This window comes from Lucilia sericata, unplaced genomic scaffold (assembly GCF_015586225.1).
Source record: "Lucilia sericata isolate MDLA Ls3-8-SP2 unplaced genomic scaffold, ASM1558622v1 Contig000009F_arrow, whole genome shotgun sequence".
Classification (NCBI taxonomy): domain Eukaryota; kingdom Metazoa; phylum Arthropoda; class Insecta; order Diptera; family Calliphoridae; genus Lucilia; species Lucilia sericata.
In genome coordinates this window covers 1127594-1151370 of record NW_023994049.1, presented here as the reverse complement: position 1 = coordinate 1151370, position 23777 = coordinate 1127594, and the positions used below count along the sequence as shown (strand labels likewise).

The following is a 23777-nucleotide window of genomic DNA, read 5'->3' as shown; positions in this document are numbered from 1 at the left end:
TATGTATATTTATGGGGTATAATAAACATCACAAAAAAATATTAGGTGAGTCCAAAGTAGCATTTATAAAAAACCGACTTATAAAGAAATCGGTTTTTCGGTTTACCGAAAACTGTTTTTCGATTAAACAATATACATTAGGGTGGCCCCGTTTGTATGGAGGAAAATTAAGGTGTCAATGTTCCCAACTAAAATTAAAGTTTAATTGTTTATAAGATACAAATTTAGTATCATATGAAAGGTCTTTGGGAGATGATTTCAAGGACATAACACAATTACTACAAATGCTGTAATTTTTCAGAAAATTTTCATTTTCGATGGGAACATCAGCAAGTACCATTTTGAGGCCACCCTAATGTAATGTGTAAAAACAAGCTAAAAAACCTTTTTGGCTTGTATCATACCACTTAATACCTATAGTGAATAGCTGTTAAATTTCTACATGGCGGCACAGATCTATAGTATTAAAGAATAAAACGTTTTAAGGAATCTATAAATACATTTTCGATATATATTTTACGTCCTTATTTCGAAAACTCATTATTTTTTGTTTAAAAGGCCGAAAAGGTTTTTATAGGTTCCTTAAAACGTTTTATTCATTAATACTATAGATCTGTGCCTTCATGTAGAAATTTAACAGCTATTCACTATAGGTATTAAGGGGTATAATACCATATAATTTATTGTTGAAGGAGTCAAAGTTACCAGATTACGGTTAGCTCCTCCTTGTTGAGAGATACTGGGCGTTAATAGGAACATGTTGAGATGTTGCGAGATACATTCTCTCTGATTAAAAATACAACTTCAACGGACGATATTTTCGCGTTGGTCGGACTTATGAATAATATTGCATAGCAGGGTAATTTTTCGTAGACTGACCTATATTTTCAATGCAGTGACCAAAATCTATGTACAAAATCCGTAATTGACCAAATGCCACATAAAAGGTTCTCTTCAGGAAATAACTTTAATGCTCATAACTGATTTAAAAATACAGCAATGAAAGTAAACACAAATAAGTTTTAAACGATCAAAAACTGACTTCCAAATTTTGTGAGGATCGGTTTATAATATAACCAATATAACCACTCTTACAAAAAACAATTTATGGTTATAAAAAGTTAATAAAAACTTATTGTTTTTTTTAAATTAATACTTTTTAATTAGGAAGGGCTCGGTCTATAATAAATTTTTTTAACAAAAACAAATGTATCGATTCGATTTTAACAAAAACAAATGGATCGATATCAAAGTTTTATATAGGGTAGATTTCGTGTTATGTATATGTATGAATTGATGGTGGCTATATAAGATTCGGCATAACAGAATATAACACTCTTAATTGTTAAAATTAGAAGTGCCTTAATATAAATATTTATTAAATAGTATGTATGACTTTATACATGGACAGCTGATTCTTATCACCAATTTGTGGGATTCATGCTTGCAAACAAGCACACTTACATACATACATCCCAAGTAGTAAGAAATTTATTTTAGTAAACATTTAGTAAATTGCAAAATAAAGTGGAATTAATAGTAATAATAATAATAATGGCCGGTTCTTTGATGGTTATAGTGGGAGCACTAAGTCTTTCAAACCTGCATAGATATAATTATACCTGTGATACTCCATATTACAACTTTCCAAAGTTTTGGACAAACACAGGTTTATGTCCCGCCGGCAGAATAATACATGAAGATATTAAAGACTCACTTCTATCAGACGCCATGCAAATGAATCTGTTGTATATATCAGCACTACCTAGAGGTTCCATAACACATATACGAATACATTGGCTATTGGAACTCCTGCAATTTGAACAATACACTCAATCTGGAGTACCTATTTATGATTTTAATGTCTTGGATAAATTCCTTATGGAATTAGACGAAATGGATTTAAATCCTGTTATAGAATTCATGGCAAATTTGTCTAATGTTTTTCTTAAAAATCCAACTCAGAATGATTTCTATTGGGAAAACTTAAGTTACCAAGTAACCAAACATTATTTGAGTAAGTAAATTGTATATTATTTTATCGACTTTATGCACAGTGGGACTTTTAAGGGGTAAAAGTAGGCACGACCTTTTAATACTTTTTTGTAATATAGTTTTTCCTATTTACATACATACGCGGTTACAAACTTCTATTTATAAATAATTCATTTAAGACAATTTATTAACTAATTCATATCGTGAATTTATGTACCTACTACTAAACTGAGTACTACAAAATAAAAGCCGTGCCAATGTCTTTATATAGTTTTATATATTTTTAAAAACTGTCAATTATTTCCGCCGTGAGTGTGATTCTTTATTGTAAAAGTAAGAAATAAAACTCATGATTTTTCATATACATACTTATTATATTTGATTAGTAAAAATTCAGATGAGAAAAATACTAACCTTTACTTTATATTGTAAATCAGGTCATGTTTTTCAAATTCGTTTATTAGTATAAAAGTAATTTATGAATTTGTAAAATGTTATAAACATCCAAAGTCGTTTGCTTTGAACTTAGGAACTTAAAACCAACAAAACATAGAGGGTTCTAATTGAAAGAAAATCTATTTATATAAAGGGACTTTAGGGTACTTTTTCATTCTTCAACTGGTACTTTTTTAATTTTCTGCAATATTATAATCCAGTCATAAGCGTAAAAGTAATTATCTGAAGGAGACCTTTTATATACATAGCTTTTCGTTTTTTTGGCTATGGTCAGCCATAGACCAATCAAATCCATCAAATTCGGAATGAAGAATTATAATAAAAAACTTTTTATGGCGAGTACAACGATGAAGAACTTGTAATTTTCTCATGGTGGTTTTATATATGAGGGGTAGGTTCAATTGTGGACCGATTCTCATAATATTTTGTAATGCGATTTTCATTAATACAAAAGTTGTTTATTTTCATTGTTTAAATTCATCGTTTTTTAAGCCAGTAATTAGCGTTAAAGTAAATTTCTCAAGGGAACCTTATATAGGGGTAAGATCACTTCCTCCCTATAGTCTTATTTTTAAGCCAGTAATGAGCGTTAAAATATTTTTTTGAAGAGGACCTTAAGTGGGGGTAGGTTCAATTATGGAGCAATTCTCCAAAAAATTAATAGACATTTTAGCTTATATGAAACCTATTTTTTGTCAAATTTCATCGCTGTACTCATATTTTTAAGCGAACCTTAGGGTGAGTTACCGACTTATTCCGCATTAAATTCGATAGCAAGATTACGTTTCTATAAAAGTTGCTTATGTCGAATTTCTCGGCTATACTAGTATTTTTAAGTTTAAATCATTTTTTGATAGGGACCTTATGTGGGGGAGATTTTGGCTTATATAAAACTTATTTATGTCGAATTTCATCGCTATATTAGTATTTGTAAGCCGGTAATGAGTATTAATGTCATTTTCTGACCTTATATGGGGGGTAAGGTCAATTATAAACTGATCGTCATAAAATTTGGTAGAGAGATTTGGACACATATAAAACTTATTTATGTCGAATTTCATCTCTATACTCGTATTTGTATGGGGGCTATGCAAAATTGTGGACCGATATTGCTCATTTGCAATACTAAACAAACCTTACCTATAAGGAATATTTGTGGAAACTTTTAACTCTCTAGCTCTTTCAGTTCGAACCCAATCGTGCTTTCAACAGATAGACGGACGGACATAGCTAGGTCGTCTTAGAATTTAATAAGGACCCAGATTGATGGTGGGTATAAATATACAACAAAAACGTCCATTTTGAAAAAATAGGGGAAAGTTAAGTGCCAAATACTGAAAAAATGTATTCTTAAGTTAAAAAATATTTTATTTTCATGGTTATCAAACTCACATCCGATTATGGGACTATAAAGCCCTTTAAGGAAATTGTATAAACTCTCTTTTAAGCAAAAAAAAAAATTAAAATGGCCATTTTGAAAAAAAATTAAAAAAAGTATATTAAAAAAATATTTAAAAAAAAATTTAAAAAAAAATTTTAATTCTTTTAAAAAATTAAGAAAAAAAAAATTTGGAAAGAATGAAGAAATATTTATCTGAATTCCTTTGGACAATTTTTGCTATGACCAATAGGTGAAAAGTTAAAGAAATGGACAGACATTTGGTGCGCGACCCTTTTTAACAATGTCCGCCTGTCCGTCATTTGAAATCGGGATAGAGACAGAGCGGAATCGGTAAAAGGGCTTAAAATTTCCAAAAATATTTTTTATTAATGTTGTTTGGTATTGCAAATGGGCATTATCGGTCCACGATTTCAATTAGATCCAAAATATCCAGCAAACAATCCCGCATCAGTGATATGAATTTCAAAGACAAAAACATATTTTTGGCAATTTTATAGCATGTTGAAATTTTTTCTATCTTAAAAAAAAAAAAAAAAAATTCTGAATGCAAAACTCTCTATTTATTCCAAAAATTGCTTTAAACTCAATTCCTTTGGATAATTTTCTGTTGCAAAACAAGTTTGGACATGCTGAAGACAAATAAGTAAAAATATTTAAAATCGGCCAAATAGTTTTCGAGATATCACTCATTATGACACTAATTAGTTTAATTTTACTGCCGTGTTTAATCAACGTTATATGATTTTGGACCAAAACATTATAATCTGGTACTTTTTTAACAATTTGGTTTCTTTTACTCCATTAAATTGCGTAAAATATAATATTGATTGATATTAAATCGAATAAAAAAAATTTATTACTATGAAAAACTCTCTATCTGTTTGTAATATGAAAATTTTGGAAGGAAAAAAGCTCTATTTGATATAAATTTGTGAATAATTTTGCAAATAACTCAAAATTTTTAATTCTTTTTTACATAAGAGTCTTAGATATGTTCGTACAAATATATTGTAGAAGAAACTTTTTAAAAATCTTCATGAACTAGCGAAATAAATAGTTTTTTGCTCTCCTGAAAACTTGTATTATTTTAGATAGGGACTATTGAATATAGTCCCTCGATATTATGTATCCGAATTACGATTTCGAAAGTATATGCATGTTATGGTTGAATTAATTATTTCGATGATCTAGTTTGTAATCAATCTCTGGGTTATTTGTGAATTATTACACCGTGCAACAGTCATTTTCACACATAAAAAAATCTATGTGTACAGGAAACTGTGGACCATATGTATTAACTCTGTATACTCAGTTTTTCATAATCAGCTCTTACGCCCCTGTAAAAGGACCTTAAAGTTTGAAGGACATACGATTTCAAAAGATGGAATTCTAAATTTGTTTAAAAAAATTTGGTATAAATATTAATATCAAATGAAGCTGAGAATCTCTGCTACATAATAATATTGTGTGTTTCAATTCATTAGGATTAAAAAAGAAATGGAAGCTAAAAGAAAATTTGTGACAAAACGTTTTTAAAAATTTTGATTTCGAATATGAGACCTTTATTAATTTTAATTTCATTTTAGATTTTTTGTTTAAATAAGTCAAATAAATAATATAGATAAAATGTACAGATTCCCAGCTTTCATTTAATACTAATATTAGCATACTATATTACAACACATAAAAATATTTAAAATGTTTGTTTGAAATTGTAAGTCCTTGGAATTTTGAAGTCCTTTTGTAAGGACATATGTAGAATTACTATAAATGAACTCTAGTTTCACATGCATATCAACTATTCTATGTGTGAAAGCTTTTTTTCTAAATTGTTACAGGGTGTTAAAAGCTAAATTACATAAAAAAATATCTTTATATGAATTATTAAATTCAGATACAATTGAAATCTTTAAATACTATCGTTTTCGATATGAAAATTACCACATTATTGTTTCTACATTTATTTGCAGATATGTTTGGAGCAAAAAAGGTTTTAAACTGGCGATTTGAAACATGGAATGAACCAGACTTACGAACATATAATATACTAAATTTTTCAGTTGAAGGTTTGTTTGTACATATGTACTTGACAAATATTTATTGGAAATTAATTTCATTTAAAAAATGGTTGTGAAGTTATTTCAAGGAAACTATTCGTAGTGAGAAGTATGAGCTTTATATTTTTCTTTATCGAATCTTAACATTCATAAACCCACCAAAAAAAACTGTATGTATGTAACTAACATGTTAACAATGAATAACAATTAATTTAATTTTATATTTTTATGGTGGATATAATAGATTCGACAAAGGGTAATATGTCTACATATTGTAACGTACTCATTAGTTAAAGTTGCATTCTTTAATTATTGAAATTTTATTAATTGTCTGTTTCATAAATGCTTAATAAAATTATTGATGGTTATTTTGTAGTAATTTTGTATAGAAAATGTCCTTAATAAACCAAAAATAAACGATTAATAGTACGTTTAAGAATACGGGGTAAATGTTTTCGAAAAAAATGGGTTAAATGTATTAAATCTAAAGTATCAATATTAAATATAATTTGTAGATTATCTTACATATATTCAATCCTTACATTTTGGACTCAAAATCGCTGGCACCAGACCCGTTGACAGTTTACATATTCCTTTGAGAGGACCAGCAGGTCTATTCAAGACTCGATCTCAGCATTTATTGTGTTGGAGTGTTTTGGAATTTTGTAATGAATATTTAGAAAGCTGCCCAATCGAAACTCTGACATACCATCGCAAGGGATCTGGTGAAAATGCATCTGTGGTTTTAAACAATTCAAAGCATTTATTAAAAAAAATCTATGAAAAGTATCCAAATTTACAAAAATTACCAATTTCTAACGAGTGAGACAAATTAACTTGCATTTAAATTTGTAAATGTTATTAATACACATGATTATTTTTAAGTGAATCTGATCCCATTTCTGGTTGGTCTACACCTCGGAATTTCCAGGCAGATGTTCGCTATGCTGTAACATTAGTCAATATTATACTAGAGCACTGGAAAGTTAAATTGACAAACACTTTATTTTCCAAATTGGAAACAATTAGTCACGATAATGCATTTCTCAGCTATCATCCATATGAATTTTCTCAGAGGACGCTATTGGCCCATTTTCGAATGAATAATACTATTCCACAGCATTCGCAATTTATACAGAAACCCGTTTATGCTGCTTTGGGTCTTATGTCACGTCTGGCAAATATGGCTTCGGACGTATTGACAATTAAAACGAAAAATGACAATATTCTTAATGTTTTAAAAACTATTGACTCAGACAAATACCCACTGTATTATTGTTGGTTAATCATACCGATACCAGGATCTTCTGATGATGAAATAATTTACCGAAGCAGGGAATACATTATTTTACCACAAATCCATGTGTGTGATAATGAAATTTACGCATTTATTATAGAATATATTGATCAAGGTCACACAAATCCATTCAATGTCTGGTTAAATTATAACAGTCCACCGTATCCCAATGCAACAATACGTGAAATGATGCGTCGCCAACAAACTCCCAAAATACTCACAACTGGAACTTTAACTAATACTACACTCACGGTTAATCTGAGTACATTTAAGTCTCCCTGGTTAATGTTACTTAGAATATGTTCAATTTTAAAACCTCGTTTAAAATGTCCACAAAATCTTTTACTTACGCCTGTGACACATAATGAAGTATTACTTACGTGGCAAGAGATCGATCCAACATCAGTACAGTGTCTCAAGACATATGACGTTTGGTTTAGAACAAATAATACACAGCCATGGATAAACATTTCTTCTGATTGGCATCTACCATTTCCATCGTTTCACTTTGCACCTTCGGATGGAGTAAATGTTAATGGTAAGTGATTGTATGTATATGTAGGACTAAATATAACGTTATTTCAAAACCTAAGACTTAATATTTTATTGTTTTCCTTCACAAAAATTGAGTAAAATCGTTTAAATTTTTTGGTTTTACCATTAAGAATACTCCCTCATTGAATAAGCACTATACTAGTGTTACACGTGAATCCCTAAGAGTGTTACTCGTGAATTCCTTCTCATTAAAGCTAATATATTGGTTGTCGACTACTCTCGAATGGCCTGGTACCCATATAATGTAAACCTTACCTTTGAAAAAGTATTCGGTTAAAGCTTTCTTACAATCCAATACGACTTTAACCTTATCACCTGATATCGCCCTAATTGCCTTCTGGATGTCGGTAAATATGTAAACCCCTGTTGGCGCCATATTTATTCTAATCAGTTTACGCATTTCGTTATTGCTCGGACTTCTGCCTGGAAGGTAATATAGAACCCCAGGCCCACTTTCTCCGCCAGTTGAAAGCCATCCGTGTATCATCCTACGGGTATTTGCTCTAATGTTCTATCAGTGTTTCCGATGATTGTGTATGGCCTTCCAATGAGCCCAGTATACATTGAAGACGAGTCCGCTTTTGGCCAGTTCACCTAAAGTTATGAGCAGTTCGGCTGTAAGTGCCGCCTCATATTTCATATATGTTGTGACAATAGGTTGAGGTAGTATTCGTGGATGCTATTAATCGTGGTTGTACCGCGAAATACCATTTTCCTGAAAGTTATATCGTACGTTTCGCTGCACTTACCGGGCACCCGGTCAACATAAAACTAGTTTGGTGTCTCATAATATTTGCATCCAGTCAATTAATTGGAGTATATGTGAATTTTTAACATGCAGTGAAAATCTTTTACAGATGAACTAAAACCAGTACCCATCTGCAAAAGCGCGGGGAAAATATCACCTGTTCCTGTAGCCTCATTAACCATGTCAGTAGTAATAACTATCTCTGTGTTAGCCTAACCTCAATATCAGTTCATTTAAGGTACCCTGGTAGGAGGAAAATAAGAGTCCATTAGGAGATTCATTGTCTCCTCCAGCGTCCTACGAATGTCATCGATCATAGCTTCCGGTGAACATGAGTTCCTAGGAGTCTCGTTTGGCTCTTCGAACTATTTTCTTACTACTATAGTTATTCCAGTATATTGCGGTCTTTTTACGGCCTTTAATTAGTTTGCGGATCTCCCCTGCTATGAAGTTTACTACGATACTCATCCCAGTGCACTGGGGTTTTTGAGGAGTTCTGATCTCCAATGTTACCCAGAGTTTCTCCAGGGAAAATCTTCTCCAGAGAAGAAAACAGAAGTTCTTGTGACATAAGATACATGTCCTCGGGAGAGACCGTGTATCAGCTTTGAAAAGTTGGAATTTTACGTGATTTAATCCAATAACCTTGTTTCTAATCGTCCCAGAACGTTGGTAGCAGTCTCGCTCCGATGTTGGTGTCCTTAATTTGCCTAGTGATAGTATTTTTAATTGGCACCTTCCCAAGAGTGGTTGATTTGCACATAGCTTTAAGGATTTGACCTCCTCAACGTTGCTTGTAGAGGCTAATGATGCTGTGGACACCCAATTTTGGAAGGTCCAGCTGCACTTTTTTCTAGCGAGTTTATGGTAACCTCCTTCCAACAGTCCTTCCAATCTGCAATTTTAAAAATGACATCTTTAGAGCCGAAATAAGCTCTAACTCTGTTCTTGGAAAGACTAGACATGGGGTTTTGGTCGATACCTATTACAAGTGGAGTTCCTTCAGGTTCTTCTTTCCCATTTTCCATACCCAATTCAACATTTTGGCTTCCAAGAATTTCCAATAAGCGCTGATTAGCCAATGATGGCGAGTGCTTTTCGTGAACACCTGCCGTGTTGGTTTATTTCTCGGTGGTCTTTTTCAACCACTGGGTGAGCTTTTGTGACTACTCACCACCGCCCCATTGTGTTTCTGACAATTTACGTACATATATTCCGATCCAGTATAAGTGCACTTTGCTCAAGTACTTGAGCTATCTTCCGTTTACAACCAATCAGATGGTATGGCCTCTGTTCAGTCGGCAACAGCACCTAGAGACGTAACCGGTAGACCGAAGTACGAATCCATCAAATAAGCTTAGACTTTTTTCTTACTCACAAAGAACACACTGTGGTAAATCAGGTATGAACAGAGTTTGCTCTGAACATACATGGACAAGGAAGGAAAATTCAATGGTATCACTTGCATAAAATACCTTTTATCCATCACCATTCAACACTGTACACTTCTCATTCATTCGCATGAGAACAACATACACTGAAAATAATCCATGCTTAACTTTACGAAAAAAAATTTCGTAACTACTTTTTTCGTAATATATACGAAAATTTCGTGTATAATACGAAAGATTGTTTAATCAACCCCTTTTCTAATTTTACGAAAGTACGAAAACCTGTCGTAATATCTTTTTTCGTATATATTAAGAAACTTTGTTTTCTTTTACAAAAATAATTTCGTTAAGGCATGTAATATTTAACGAAAGTAACGAATTTTTTCGTAATAAGATTATTTAGTAATATACAAGAATTATTTTTGATTTCACAAAAAAAAATATTTTGTTACGATTTTTTTTGTTATTTTCGTAATTTTAAGGGAGTTAAATTAAACGTAATTTTGAATTTACAGGAAATTTTTATGTTTTTTTAAAAAAACATAAAAATTTTTTTTTTTTTATTTATTTATTTATTTATTTTATTACCATAACCTAGCCTTTATAAGGCCATAGACGGTTACAAATTTCTACTAAAAAATACAACAAGATTTCCTTATAAAATAAAATACAATATAAAAAAATCTTAAAAATTTAACAATTTTAATTCGCAATCTTTTTCTAAATTTACAATAATTATTTTAAAAGAACTAAAATATTTATGTCTTTAAAAAAATCGTAAAATGAATAATTTTTTTATTTCTAAAATTATATAAAATTATTTTGCATTTTACTAAAATATTTCGTACAATTTCGTATATATTACGAAAGAATTTCGTGGTGCGAAACCACGAAGCATTTCGTACAATGTACAACATTTTTCGTGTATATTAGGCATGGATTATTTTCAGTGTACGACAGACTCACTCTAGGTATACGAGCGGATGAGATCCGTATACCCCTACATTCATTCTGTATCATATACATTTAACACCAACTCATTTCCAACGCTTAGTCCCACAGTAACTCCTCTGTTGGCTATCTATTGTCATTTGGCAACAACACCCAACTTATCCCGAAATATAGATTTCACCGTGCATCAGTCTTTTAACCACCGCCAACTTACCTGCCTGGACAAGACCTGTGGCCAACTGGCCGCCCGTAGTACCAGATTATGTGGTTCTCTGGTTCGACCCCATGTCAAATCATTCCAAGGAAATTCCGAGGAGTGAATTGACATTATCAATTTATAGTCCCGGCAGACTAGAGGTACTGGTAGCACCTTTATACCCCAGGATTGCAATACAGCAAGATGAGGGTCTTTCATCAAGGAAACATGTCCCGGTTGAGCGATGATTACCCAGTTTACTGCCACATCCTTTTATGTAGACAGTAGACTTCAACAGCACCGTAAGATCCCTCTTCTTGACCAGTCCCAGTTCAGCGTACCAGCATATTGGTGAGATGCCAACCTCATCAACATCACACCCATGCTGAACTCCCATCTCACGCTTTCTATGGATTGTTTGTCCATGAAGCGATTGCGTGGTCCACAATCTTATTGTTGACCAGATTTTTTACCTTCCTCTATCTGGCCTATATAAATTTTGCCTGTCAAATTACCTGTATGGTACATAGAATAGCAGATATCGTCCCGGTATCTTCTCTTGCAAAATTGGCGTCAGATGGCGGCTCTTTTCCTTTTTCGGCGTCTTCTCCCCGTTTTTCGGGGCTTCTTTTGAGACATCTTCACTTTCGGGGTTGATTGCGTCATTGGAATATCTGGCATTACTCGCAGGATTTTCACTTGAAATTCCCTTGAATGAGGGTATATCTTGGTTTATTCTTAGTTGTCAACTCTTCTAAAAAACTAATCCTCTTTGCCTTAGATAGTGAGACAATTCGATTTTTTCTTTGGATTGTCGTGCCATTGACTCACTACGATTTCCTGAAGCATCTTCTTCAAATTCCTTCTCTGTGTTCCAAAAAGCAGTTTTTTAGCCTCCTTCAACATTTGCTCTATTTCATCCGTTTTGGGATTTGCTATGATGGTTTCTTATTGTCATTTCACGAACACTCGATTATGTATGGAAACTGAACTACAATTGCGTTGCCAGCTTCAAAATAAGAGAGTGTTTTAAGTCTAGAAATGGCTCAAACAACTAAAAACTCATTGGACGAAAAAATTCATTATTTATAAAATGTCCAAGTTATTGCTTAAAAAACCACACATTTTGGCAACTGGCAACGCAACTGAAGTGGCAACCGAGATACATAATCGACCCACGAGTTTCTGAACATCGGACGATAATATTTTCATATATCACTATATAAGGTTTTTTAACAGCAAACATTGGCCTAGGTGCATTTCTTCGGATTTGATGTGTGTAGTATACATTCTCCTGTCAAGCTCACCTAACGTATTACTTTTCCAAGGGCTACTACTTATAACATTTATAGAAAAAATAATATGATAAAATTAAAAAAATTGTGTAAAAGTGTATAAATAATTATTTTTTCATTGAATGATTTGAATATAAATAATTTATTTTTAAGCTCCGCTAAAAAATAAAAATACATAACTTTATTTAAATATAAATGTATATATACTTAAGTAAAAAAATAAAACATATATTACTTGAATTATTTTTTTTATTGATTTTCTTTTAAGGTTTTTACAAAGTACGTGGTATTGATATATTTAACAACACCAGTTTGTTTTCAAATCAAGTACAGTACATTGAAATCAAATAATTCAACAATTCTAATGGAATAAATTAAGAGATTAACCAAATAAATATTTAAGTTCATTTAGTAGTAAATATCTGATTTTAGCTTTAATATAATTAAATTACAAGCAATAAAATAAAAATACGCATTTGTAACACAATTTTTAACACTTTTGAAGAGTTATTAAAACCAATACATGTAGTAGAAGTCTATATAATATTCAGACAACTTTATACAATATATAATTCGTAAAAGCAAGAACACCGTTTTTTTAAGATTTGTTCAATAAATAAAATATTTCTTATATTCTAAGATAAATATATAATTTCGTTCTTTTATTTATAAATCCAATTTCATTCAGGTGTCAATTACCAGCCATTTTTCGTTAATATGTTCCATTTGTTTAGTTAATATGGGATTACGAACTCGTAATTTAATTTCCAATTTACCGCCAACTTTTTTACGCCCCTCAACAAGCTGTAAATGCAATTACAATTTATTTTTAACAATTTCCTAGGTTTATTAGCTTTTGTTACATTTTTAACTTACATCAAATGTATCGTGTATATCACATTTTGTCTCTAGTGGCTGCAATTTGACATTAACGGTTCCGATGAGTGTGTCCGAACGTAAAAATCCTCTGAAACAACATATGGGCAGTATTCGACTTAATCCACAACAATATAAACTGCATCTAATATGTATATAGTACAATTTGTTTTATGTATATATATGATTCTAGCCCCATTTATATGATAAACAAATAATAATGCATAGATAAATAAATTATAGTGCTCAAAGTGGCCTTGTTTAATAAAGTCGTAATATGTGAAATGTGTGCTTGTGTTATACTTGCTTGGGCACTCCATTATTCCGATTTAGTCTTGCTGACCAGATAAATTTAATCTCCAATATTAGAGTAAAAATTGTGATATTGTACGTGCAATCAAACCCACTGGATATTTAATAATAAAGTCTATTATTCTGAAAAACTACTATTCTTACACGTAAATTTATGGTGGTTACTGCGTTCCAGGAAGCGAAGATCACCCTTATAATTAAACTCGTAGAAGCTGATTATTTCTTGAACGGATAATGATAATAAAATAACTTGCTCAAACTTACGCTCAATCAAGAGAATCGTTAATTAATATTTATTTAATTTGAAAAATGTCACTACCACTACCCAACCCTACTACATTGTCCCACGACAATCGGTTCTTCGCACCGGAACGACTCGGAGTTCAACGAACAACGACCAAGGATTGTCAACTCAGCCACACCGACTTTACACGTGTCGCTGCTACAACAACAACAACAACTACATAAAATGGTAATAAACTAACCAATAAAACAGTTTAATATTGATACTTTAAAAGTTCCGGGATATTTCCATCCCAAATCTATAATGAAAGAAGCTTCAAGCAAATCTGTTTTAGCCTACTTACAGTAAGCATGTATTTTTATGTTAACAAAGTGCTTGAATTGTAATGCCCTTTGTTTTCTTATTGACAAATGGTAACATTAAGATTTTTATTAAACAATTTCGAACCTAAAAAAACAATGAAATACATATTACCAATGAATGAATCATGTCTGCGGGTTTTCAGATGCCATAATGAATATGTGTACATACAAATAATAAAACAAACGTTGCAGATACTACATACATATAGTACATAAAGTATATTATAAAGTGTTTATAATATACACAAATACTTATTTCTTATACTACAACTTACCCTCTTGAATAAACCTCAAATTTAACACCATGTCTTTTGAAAATACGTTGGAATTGTCTGTTGCCTCGCATAATATCAACTTTAAAATGTTGATCATAATCAGGACTGTCGGTGTCTTTAATCAAATTGGTTTTTGTTTTGAACGTTTCATCCTGAAAGATAAATTTCATGTTTTTTAATTTTAAGAACTTTATAATATTGTTATTACTTACATTAAGCAGTGGAAACTCAATTTTAACGTAGGTATCGACTTCCTTTGGATTAGGAACATTATAATTTATACCACGTACGACAATAATTTCTAATTCATTATCAGTTAAGTCGGTATTACAATGTACTATATTAAAACTACGTTTTTCGTAGTGGAATTTTGGCAGTGGGAAATTTTTACGCTTCGAATAACGTACTAGATCTAAATCTTTCTGAACAGTTAATGCCAAATTTTCAAAACGATTCATGCCAGCAATATCACCCATAGCTTTGTGATGATCTCTAAAGTACAATTATGTTTGCATTTTAAAAGTGAACACTCTTGGAATTTCTTGCTACTTACCTTGTATTTTTACACATCATCAACTGCTTAGCTAATTGTTCTTCGATCCGAATACCTATATCAGAAATATCGTCATCTGGATCACATTCATCTGTTGTTATTATAGCGAATGAAGCCTCGAGATTATCTCTTTGCGACGGAGGCACTGGCAACTAAAAAAGTTGATATTAATATGTTATTTCTAAAAACGAAGTTAATAAACTTTTATCAGGTGGAATTTTGTGAATAAAAATATTTTTGGAAGTTTTTTTTCATGGTATAAAGAAAACATTATTTTTCTACTATGTTTTTTTTTAATTCTATGTTGGATCTAAATTTGCTACAAAATTTTTAACTAAGTCTCTAATCCGAATATGCTGAAATTTTTAAAGCTATAAAAAGATGAAATTTTTCACATTTTTCATTTCGAATTTAAAAATTTTGATAATTTTTAAAATTTAATTTTTAACGTTTTCGAAAATCCGAATAGAATATGTCGATAGTCTCTATCTAAAATAATACTAGTTTTCAGGAGAGCAATAAAACTGCTTATTCGTGATTATTATTTTTACGACCATATTCTAAATCCTTATATAAAAAGAATTTAAAATTTTGCATTATTTGCAAAATTATTCACAAATTTATAAAGGAAAACTTGTTTACAACCTACAGATAGAGTTTTTCATAGAAATATAAATTTTGTATTATATTAAATATCAATAAATATTATATTTTATGCAATTTAATAAAATAATATAAAATTTAATGAAATAAAAAAAATAATATAAAAAATAGCAGACTATAAGGTTTTGGTCCAAAATCAATGGTTAAACATAGTATCAACATAATGAGCGATATCTCGAAAAATATTAAACCGATTTTAAATATTGTGGCGATTTGTGTTCAGCATGTCCAAATTAGTAAAAACACTAGTTATGCAAGAGAAAATTATCCAAAATAATAGAGTTTAAAGCAATTTTTGGATAAGATAGAGAGTTTTGCATTCAGAATTTTTCTTTTTTTAAGATAAAGAAATTTAAAAATTGCTATAAAATTGCCAAAAAATATTTTTTTTTTCTTTTGAAATTTATGTCACTGATGCGGGATAGTTCGCTTGATATTTTGCCATCAAAATCTTATTTTCATGAAAATGACAGATAGAGACTATTGAATATAGTCCCTCGATGTATTTATCTTAAAATTAAATTTAGTTTTTGGAAAAGGTTTTTTTAAAATAAAAAAATTTTTACTTACAGTATTTAAATCTACTGGTAAGCCACTACTGGCAGCATTTAATAAAGCATCAAAACCTTTGTAGATTTTCAAGTATTCTTTGGCCTGATCGATTTCTCCAGCCTTTTTGGCTTCTATAGCAGCTAACTTAAATTCCTTTTGACGTTCTAGCAAAATTTTCATTTGATGCTCGGCCAAATTGTTTTTCTGTTGATTTCCCGATGTACGTGTCGTTAGATCAATATGTTGGGGCGGAGTCGATGGCTTTTTTGCAGTCGCAGTTGGTGAAGGTTCTGGTGTCGATGCAGTAGTTGAAACGGTAGGTGGACTTGGTGGCACTGAATCAACCTTTGGTGTCGGCGGAGCAGCTGCATTTTCTACAGGCAAAGGCCCAAAACCAGGAGGGACTGGTAGTTCATCGTAGGCTACTGGTCGTCCAGCCTTATAGGCTTTAATTGCATCTTCATATTGTTTAACTATGCGTCCAAATCTTCTTGCTTTACTGGCATTACCCTCAGCTTTTGCTGACTCTTCGACTGATTTATATTTAGCTAGACGCTGCTGTAAAGCTTCCAACATATTTGTGGCAGTACTAAGACTCGGTTCTACAACAGATACAGATTCGGTGACGGGCGCTGCCGGTGACATCGGCAATGGATCTGCTGGTTGTTCAGATGCAGCTTGCATTTTTTCCATAAATTCTTTAAATTGTTCAGGTGGTGGTGGCATATCACTTAGATCAACTTCTTGACCATCTTCACACATCTTTACAACAACATCAAATTGTTTGACAACTTTCAAGAATTGCAATGCCATGGCTGTATCTCCAGCACGCTTGGATTGTAAGGCCGCTGCTTTGTATTCTTGCTGGCGTGATCGCATTTGTTGGACTAAAGGATGAATCTGCGAAGTTTGAGGCGCTATATCGTTTTCATTTGGCTTGGTTTCTTCCTGACTCTGGGCTGGAGGCAATGGAGCTTGTCTTGTAGGTACTTTAGGAGGTTCTTCGACGACAGGAGTGGGATTACTATCTGAACCCGAATTACTATTAGCTGCTGGCTTTACACTAACCTCCGGAGGTATATCGTCAGGATTTATGGCTTTACCTGAATTAGCTTGTCGTAGAAGATCATTTAGAGTTTTGAGACCACGATTAAACCTTCGCATTTTAGCACTTTCTCCAGCAGCTTTAGCATTAGCTTCAGCGATTTTGTACATTTCAATACGCTGCTTAATTATATCAACGGTGCTTATGTCGGTTGTAGGCAAAAATATTTCTGGCTTACTTTCTGGTTCCATCGGACTAGTCTCTGTAGGATCTTCTTCAACATTTCCGTCTTCCAAATCTTCGCCAACAATTCCTTGCAACTCCCCTAAGAGATCGGTGTCATTTTCAGTATCTTCATCGTCTTCATCATCACTTCCTATATCTTTTAAACTATCTGCTATCATTTTATCCAATTCATTAGCTGGTAAAAGATTTGGTTTTTGTTTGGGTTTTGGTTTTGTTTTGTTACCTCCCCCAGCAATGGCAGCTAATTCTGCTTCTAAATCACTATCATTAGCATCATGATCCCCTCCGTCAAAGCCTAAGCTAGGATCAAAATCATCTGGTATATCCGTAAGACCGAACTAAATAATATAAAATATAAAAAATGAGTCATTCATCTATTTTTCTTTGATAGCATCATCATTGATGCTCATTAAATCAATAAATTACTTTTATTTCTTTATTATTACCTGTGATAAATTATGATTTCTTCTCTTAGCAGGCTCTGACTTTTTTCGTGAAAACATTTTATTTTTTTTTTTTTTTTTTTTTTTTGTCGATTTTGGGATTACTCCGTGCCCCCTTAAAAAAAAACAAGGGATGGGAGATTTACTTGGCTGGTCCAAAGGGATAAAACGCCACCAACAATTTAAATCTAAAGTTCTCTAAAGTTTAATATTAGCCTCCTTAATAAAGTCCGTAATGAAATGATAATTCTCAATAGGTTCCTTCCTGAAAAATGACGTGGTATTATCATACTGCTCTAATACCGGATACCTCAAGCGGATGTGGTTGTATTTGGTACATTCGAATATGATATGTGAGTCGTCGTCAACTTCATTGCACAGAAGGCAAGTGTCATCATCCAAAACATGTAATCTAGCCAAAGTATGTGGACTGAAGGAATGGCCTGAGAGTATTCTGTTCAACTGTCTTATCTGAATAGCATTCATCCCCAAGGAGTTATGGTTGAACCAAGGTTTCCTAAGGAGACTTGGGAATATTTTTCCGAATTCCCGACCTTTCGTACGACTTAGATCAACATATTCTCTCTCCCACTCATCATGTAGTCTCCTTTCGATCTCCCTTATAGCTTCGTCTTTAGACCATTTTATTTGCAATGTCAGGCCATCTTGAGTGGCCTTTTTAGCTTCTTCATCAACACGTTCGTTCTCGAATATTCCCCTATGCGAAGGGATATAATGAAACTCAACAGTGGAAAGTGTAGGGCTGGAATCTATCAAATCATGAATTCTGGAACATGCCGCATTTGAAACACCGTTTTTCAAGGCCAGAACACCACTTTTGCTGTCAGTAAGTATCGCCAATTTCAGAAAGTTCATCTCCTTTGCAAATTCTACCGCCTTTTCCATTATGTGCAATTCCACCGACATGGATGACACTGTTTTCGACAATTTAAATCTCCTTACAGTGTTAGACCTTGGATGAAAGAAGGCTCCACCAGCTTGGTTCTCCATTATGGAACCATCAGTATATACCAGCTCCAAATTCCTGCTCATGATGTCGTTTTTTTTACTGAGAAATATTTGATTCACCTCCTGAGGATTCAGGTTCGCCTTGTTGCTATGATAGAAGTTTTCATATGTTCGCACTTTTCGGGATTCCACTGTAGAAGTACGTATTTGTTCCACGTCCAAGAGTACATTCTTGAATTTATCAAACATCTTGTAATAACTCGTGTCCAAAGGTTTCTCCAAGGTTGGGAGCAATTTTGCCAAAGGCATTTCCAAATGGAATAGTTTCACCAGATCTTTCCCTGCTGCCAGTTGAATTCTATATTTAGGGGGCAATTCGGCCGCTAGATGATATAAGACATGTACCGGGGTGGATTTCATAAGACCCAGGGCCCTTCTAACGTGGAAATTCGATTGAGTCTGAAATTTAGCCAGGGCTCTTCCGGAAAGGTTCGCAAAAGATGACGCAGCATATTCCAATTGTGATCGGGCATAAACTCTATAAAACTGGATGGCCCTTGCCGGATGTATTCCATAAAGGCAACCACTTGTCGTATTCAAAAACCTGCAAGTCCGGTTTATTTTCGATATTGCCTGCGTCACATGAGATAGTGAAGAATTATTCGCCGAGACTATCCTGCCAAGATATTTGATCTCCTTTACTTCCGTTAACATTCTACCATTGAAATTGAGATTAATTTGAGAACTCCTTCTACCAAATGATGTCACCGTGGTCTTGTCGTAGTTTATATTAAGGTCCAATTGTTCACAATCGTAAATGAATTCACCAAATTTGCGTTCCAGGATGTCCAACGCCTCATCCCAAGTTTCATCAAATGCAAGAATGAAAAAATCGTCCGCAAACTGAAAAATATACGTGTTTTCATCCTCTATGTTGTGAAGTGATGCCGTGTACAAATTGAACAGTATTGGGCTCAAGCCGCTGCCCTGAGCCAGTCCACGATTAGTCTTAGTTTTCGCATCGTGAAGATGAAGTGTACGGTCTTGGAGATATGATGTTAGCCACAGTACCAATTTACGATTAAAACCCATCTCCATCAATTTGGCTCCTAAGGTGTTCACGTTCACATGGTCATACGCTTTTTCTATATCAATACAAATCGCCACTACTTTCCGTTTTTCAGTTCTGAGGTATTGAACTGTATTTATCAAATCGTTAATGCATTGCGTCGTGCTCATATTCTTGCGGAAAGCAAAAGACCTTTCGGGTATGATCTTCCTGGAATTTGCGAATTGCTCCATATGTGGTTTCAACATACCCTCTATGCACTTGAGAAGTACTGGCAGAAGACATATCGGTCTATAATCAGTAATATCCACCGAATCTTCACGTTTAGGGATGGGGTGAACTTTTATATGTCTCCAGATATCAGGAATGTTACCAGAGATCCATATTCTGTTGAGCACTGCAAACAATTTCTTCCTGCCGCTATCCGAAAGATTTAAAAGCATTCTGTAAGTTATTCCATCAGCTCCGCCTGCAGAGTCAGGCTTACGAGAACTTAAAAAATCTTCGAAATCACTCAGATTCAAATTGATATCCTCCATTTGCACTAGTGGGTAATCTGATGGCACAAAGTTACTCGAGTCCGTGCAGGAGGTCATGTTATTCAAAAATTGAGTATTTTGCTGAGAGCTCCAGCTGTTATTCACCTTTTTTACTCGGTCATATTTCTTCAGGTTGTTCATCTGTCTCCACATCTTCTCCTGAGTTTCCGGATTAGACAATTCTTCCTGCAGTTTCCTAAAATGCTCGTGTTTCCTCTTCCTAATATGTTTCTGGAAGTTCTCATCCGCCTCAACAGCTATTATATTATTCTGCCATGATTTGTATCTGTCATTTTTCAGCCTGGCCGCATTTCTGATTCTGAAGAGCTTCTCAGATTCTTTATCCCACCAAGCCTTTGCCTTATAATGGTTTTCCCCATTAAGCGTCACAGTGCATGATTGGATAGCCTCCCTGAACTTACAGTTTATGCTCACAATATCATCTTCAATCTCCATTTTCCCTAGAGTATCAATAAGTTTGTTCCGAATTAGTTTACGCCTACTGCCACTGGGTCTGTTGTCAGGCTTCCATTCAAAGTTTATAGGTTTGTGATTGCTTCCCGTAATCCTTAGATCCAAAGTTCTCCATTGTATTAATCTATTGTTACTCCTGACCAGTGTTAAATCAATTGCAGATTCCCCGGATGGTCCTACAAAAGTCTTGGAGCCGTCATTCAGAACTGTGTAACCATAATTTCGTACTAAATTGTCAAGAGAGGCTCCCCTTCTGTCGGTATTCATATTTCCCCAAGAGGTTGACTTGGCGTTGAAGTCGCCACATACAAATGTAGTCAAGCGCGAATCTTCAAAAAAGGCCATGCTCCTCTCCACAATGTCCCCGAAATGTTTCACATTCACATCCGGTGGGCAGTAAATACCAGTAATATTAAAATTAAATGGAAGATTCAAAGTCGATATTGATATTACCTCACCATCCGTGTCAATTCTATTAATCATGAATCTTATATTCTTCCTCAGGTAAATGCCAACGCCTCCATATCCATCATTCCGAAAATTACCAATAAAGTTGTAGTTCAGTAAATTGGTACTTCTATTATCCTTCAACCAGATCTCATATAATACTGCACATTCAATGTTATTCTTCTCCATATATAATTCAATCAGTTCCTTGTTACCTTTCTTCCCCAAACTCTGTATATTATACTGTAAAAATTTCATAATGTACTAGTAATTCTTTGCAATCGCACCACTTGTGGATGCGATTATTTCATCTCTGTCCTTAGTTATTAGCGCTCTGTCTAAAGCTCTTGCAATTTCACCTACGAATCTTCTGTCATTGCTTGAAAGCGAGTCATCTCCCCATTTACTGAAGAATGAGTTCGCCAAGGTTTTTAATTGGGTAGCTAGTCTTTCCACCTCTGTAACCGAGTGGGGGTTTTCAATATCTCTCTTCTCCTGTAATACTATTTGGTTCTCTCTGTTAAGTTGTCTCCATTGATCCATATCTTTTCTTGCTCTCTCTTCCTCTCTAATCCTGTTGGGGTTTGATTTGGTAACTTTCGCAAATGATTGGTTTCTATGTACGTGTCTCGCTGCTTCAATAGAGTTATCAATGATCTTATCCGGTCTGGTGCGTAATTGAGGGAAATTCACCTCAACACCGTCATCACCTAATATTTCAAATCTGTTTCCACCTATGATACCAGCATATTTAGTTCTAGCCTCTCTGATGCTCAAGTTCTCCAGAATCATAATTCTCTTCAGATTCAACGCTTTCTCCCGAGCCGGACAATTGCGGTCGGTGGGTGGGTGCAAGTTCTTACAATTTGTACAAGTTATCATTCCCGTATCACAATCAGAATTCAAAGTGTGTTTAGTAAAGCATTTGCCACATGTCTTCTCCTTCTGCTTACAGTTGTCCGCCATATGGTTAAATTTAAAACAGTTGTAACACTGTCCGAAAGGAATAAAAGGTTTGGTTATCAATTTCGTAAAAGCAAAGTCCATCTCCTTCGGTATGTTCAGTCCTCTAAATACAACCTTTACCTTCATAGTGGCACATCTTTCGTTTCCATTCTTTCTCGTCATTCTTATCAATTTGACTATAGGCACTGGTGATGTTAGCATGGCTGATAATTCCTTCATTGAGATCTCTTCCGGTATATTAAAGACTATTCCCGTTTTCGTCAAAAGGTGGGCAAAGATTCTTGGGGTGTAACCTGCACTCTCCAATTGTTTACTATTCACAAAATTATTTGCTGCCGATCTCGATCTGAACGTCACCTTACATCTACTATAACCTATTTTAATAATGTTGTCTATATCTCCTACCTTGAGATCAAGTAGTTTCTTCGCAAGTCTATACTGATTAATTGGTGTTCTTGGTTCCGCTTTCGCTGTGTCCACGTATACAGTGAAGGGGCCTCTATGATCATCCTCATATACTGTTGGCATGTTCTGCGAGACGAAGACCAGCGGGTCCTCAGTTTCGTCTTCCTCTTCATCTGGAATTGTACTGTCACTTTGTTTTCGCTTTCTATTAGGCATGTGGTTTTCAGCAAATTTTTCAAAATCATTGTTCCTAGCATGAAATGATATGTTCGATTCCCCATTCGCAGTTGTGCTTCCAATTATCAACATTTTCTGAGGGGGTCCTGCCCCCCCTGGTTCCAGACGAGGTGTAACCCCGTCCGGGTCGTCCTCCATAATGTCCACTAAAAAGGCACCGTCAGAAGAACAAACAGGTAATACCCACAGATGGAGTAGTAGAAAAGATGACTATAATGAAATCGTCCGTTAATGGGATGAAAATACAGTCAAAAATAATAATCAAAAAATCGAATTTCACACGGTATAAAAAAAAACACAAGTTGCGCGTCGGGCGTTCTTACACCGAATCGAACATTTTATTTTATAGTATTAAATTGCGAATTAATAATAAAAAACAATTATTTGTTAGGAAAAATTTCTTCACACAGCTGTTACAAAAACAACAAATAAAAACATACGAATGTGGTGATGTCAACTCATGCACGTAATAATATAAAATGTTTATATTTTTAGCGATTTAAAAACAAATATGATAATTTCAAAAAATTTATACGAAAAACAAATAATTTTTTGTCTGCTCCAAAATCGGTGTTCCATACACCCCAGAGAAAAAGTCCCTACGACCGGGCAAAACTCGGCTGCACGGAAAATGTGATTAAAAACAATAAAAAAAATTACCACGATAAAAACTGTTTCAGGGGTCTAGATTTGTTCCTAAATATCTAGCCCACAGATAGATGAATTATTATTGTTAATAAATGAATTGGCATCTTGA

General features: G+C 33.6%; 3 protein-coding genes across 11 annotated transcripts; 1 reads left to right on the top strand and 2 right to left on the bottom strand.

Annotated features, from left to right (window-relative positions):
• The first annotated feature begins 1465 nt into the window (after positions 1-1465).
• LOC119603134 (alpha-L-iduronidase) lies at positions 1466-12863 on the top strand. The gene is made up of 5 exons (XM_037955045.1): positions 1466-2017; positions 5824-5919; positions 6426-6732; positions 6796-7745; positions 12612-12863. Exons 1-5 carry the CDS (start codon positions 1555-1557, stop codon positions 12692-12694), a joined length of 1899 nt encoding a protein of 632 aa, XP_037810973.1. The 5' UTR covers positions 1466-1554; the 3' UTR covers positions 12695-12863.
• Positions 12718-23481, bottom strand: LOC119603084 (coiled-coil and C2 domain-containing protein 1-like). Of its 9 annotated transcripts, none has more exons than XM_037955023.1 (8): positions 23363-23481; positions 17918-17979; positions 16199-17809; positions 14966-15117; positions 14625-14904; positions 14413-14564; positions 13220-13364; positions 12718-13147 (listed from the first exon to the last, which is right to left on the bottom strand). In XM_037955023.1, the coding sequence occupies exons 2-8, from the start codon at positions 17972-17974 to the stop codon at positions 13028-13030; spliced, it is 2517 nt and encodes an 838-aa protein (XP_037810951.1). In that variant the 5' UTR covers positions 17975-17979; positions 23363-23481; the 3' UTR covers positions 12718-13027. The 9 variants fall into 9 exon arrangements, with proteins under 9 accessions (XP_037810951.1, XP_037810943.1, XP_037810895.1 ...); XM_037955015.1 differs by having other exon boundaries at positions 17918-18102; positions 23301-23430; XM_037954967.1 differs by having other exon boundaries at positions 17918-18112; positions 23303-23430.
• LOC119603444 lies at positions 18113-20548 on the bottom strand. The gene has a single exon (XM_037955486.1). It carries the CDS (start codon positions 20546-20548, stop codon positions 18113-18115), a length of 2436 nt encoding a protein of 811 aa, XP_037811414.1.
• Positions 23482-23777: the final 296 nt, after the last annotated feature.

What these genes read in the sequence shown, in the direction of transcription:
- LOC119603134 (XM_037955045.1), top strand. Translation starts at nt 1,555, where the DNA reads ATGGCCGGTTCTTTGATGGTTATAGTGGGAGCACTAAGTCTTTCAAAC. An exon ending in AGTAACCAAACATTATTTGA is followed by an intron (nt 2,018 to 5,823) that starts GTAAGTAAATTG and finishes ATTTATTTGCAG; the next exon opens with ATATGTTTGGAGCAAAAAAG. An exon ending in GGATGGAGTAAATGTTAATG is followed by an intron (nt 7,746 to 12,611) that starts GTAAGTGATTGT and finishes TTTTCTTTTAAG; the next exon opens with GTTTTTACAAAGTACGTGGT.
- LOC119603444 (XM_037955486.1), bottom strand. Translation starts at nt 20,548, where the DNA reads ATGACCTCCTGCACGGACTCGAGTAACTTTGTGCCATCAGATTACCCA.
- LOC119603084 (XM_037955023.1), bottom strand. Translation starts at nt 17,974, where the DNA reads ATGTTTTCACGAAAAAAGTCAGAGCCTGCTAAGAGAAGAAATCATAAT. An exon ending in GAAATCATAATTTATCACAG is followed by an intron (nt 17,810 to 17,917) that starts GTAATAATAAAG and finishes TATATTATTTAG; the next exon opens with TTCGGTCTTACGGATATACC. An exon ending in TACCAGTAGATTTAAATACT is followed by an intron (nt 15,118 to 16,198) that starts GTAAGTAAAAAT and finishes CAACTTTTTTAG; the next exon opens with TTGCCAGTGCCTCCGTCGCA.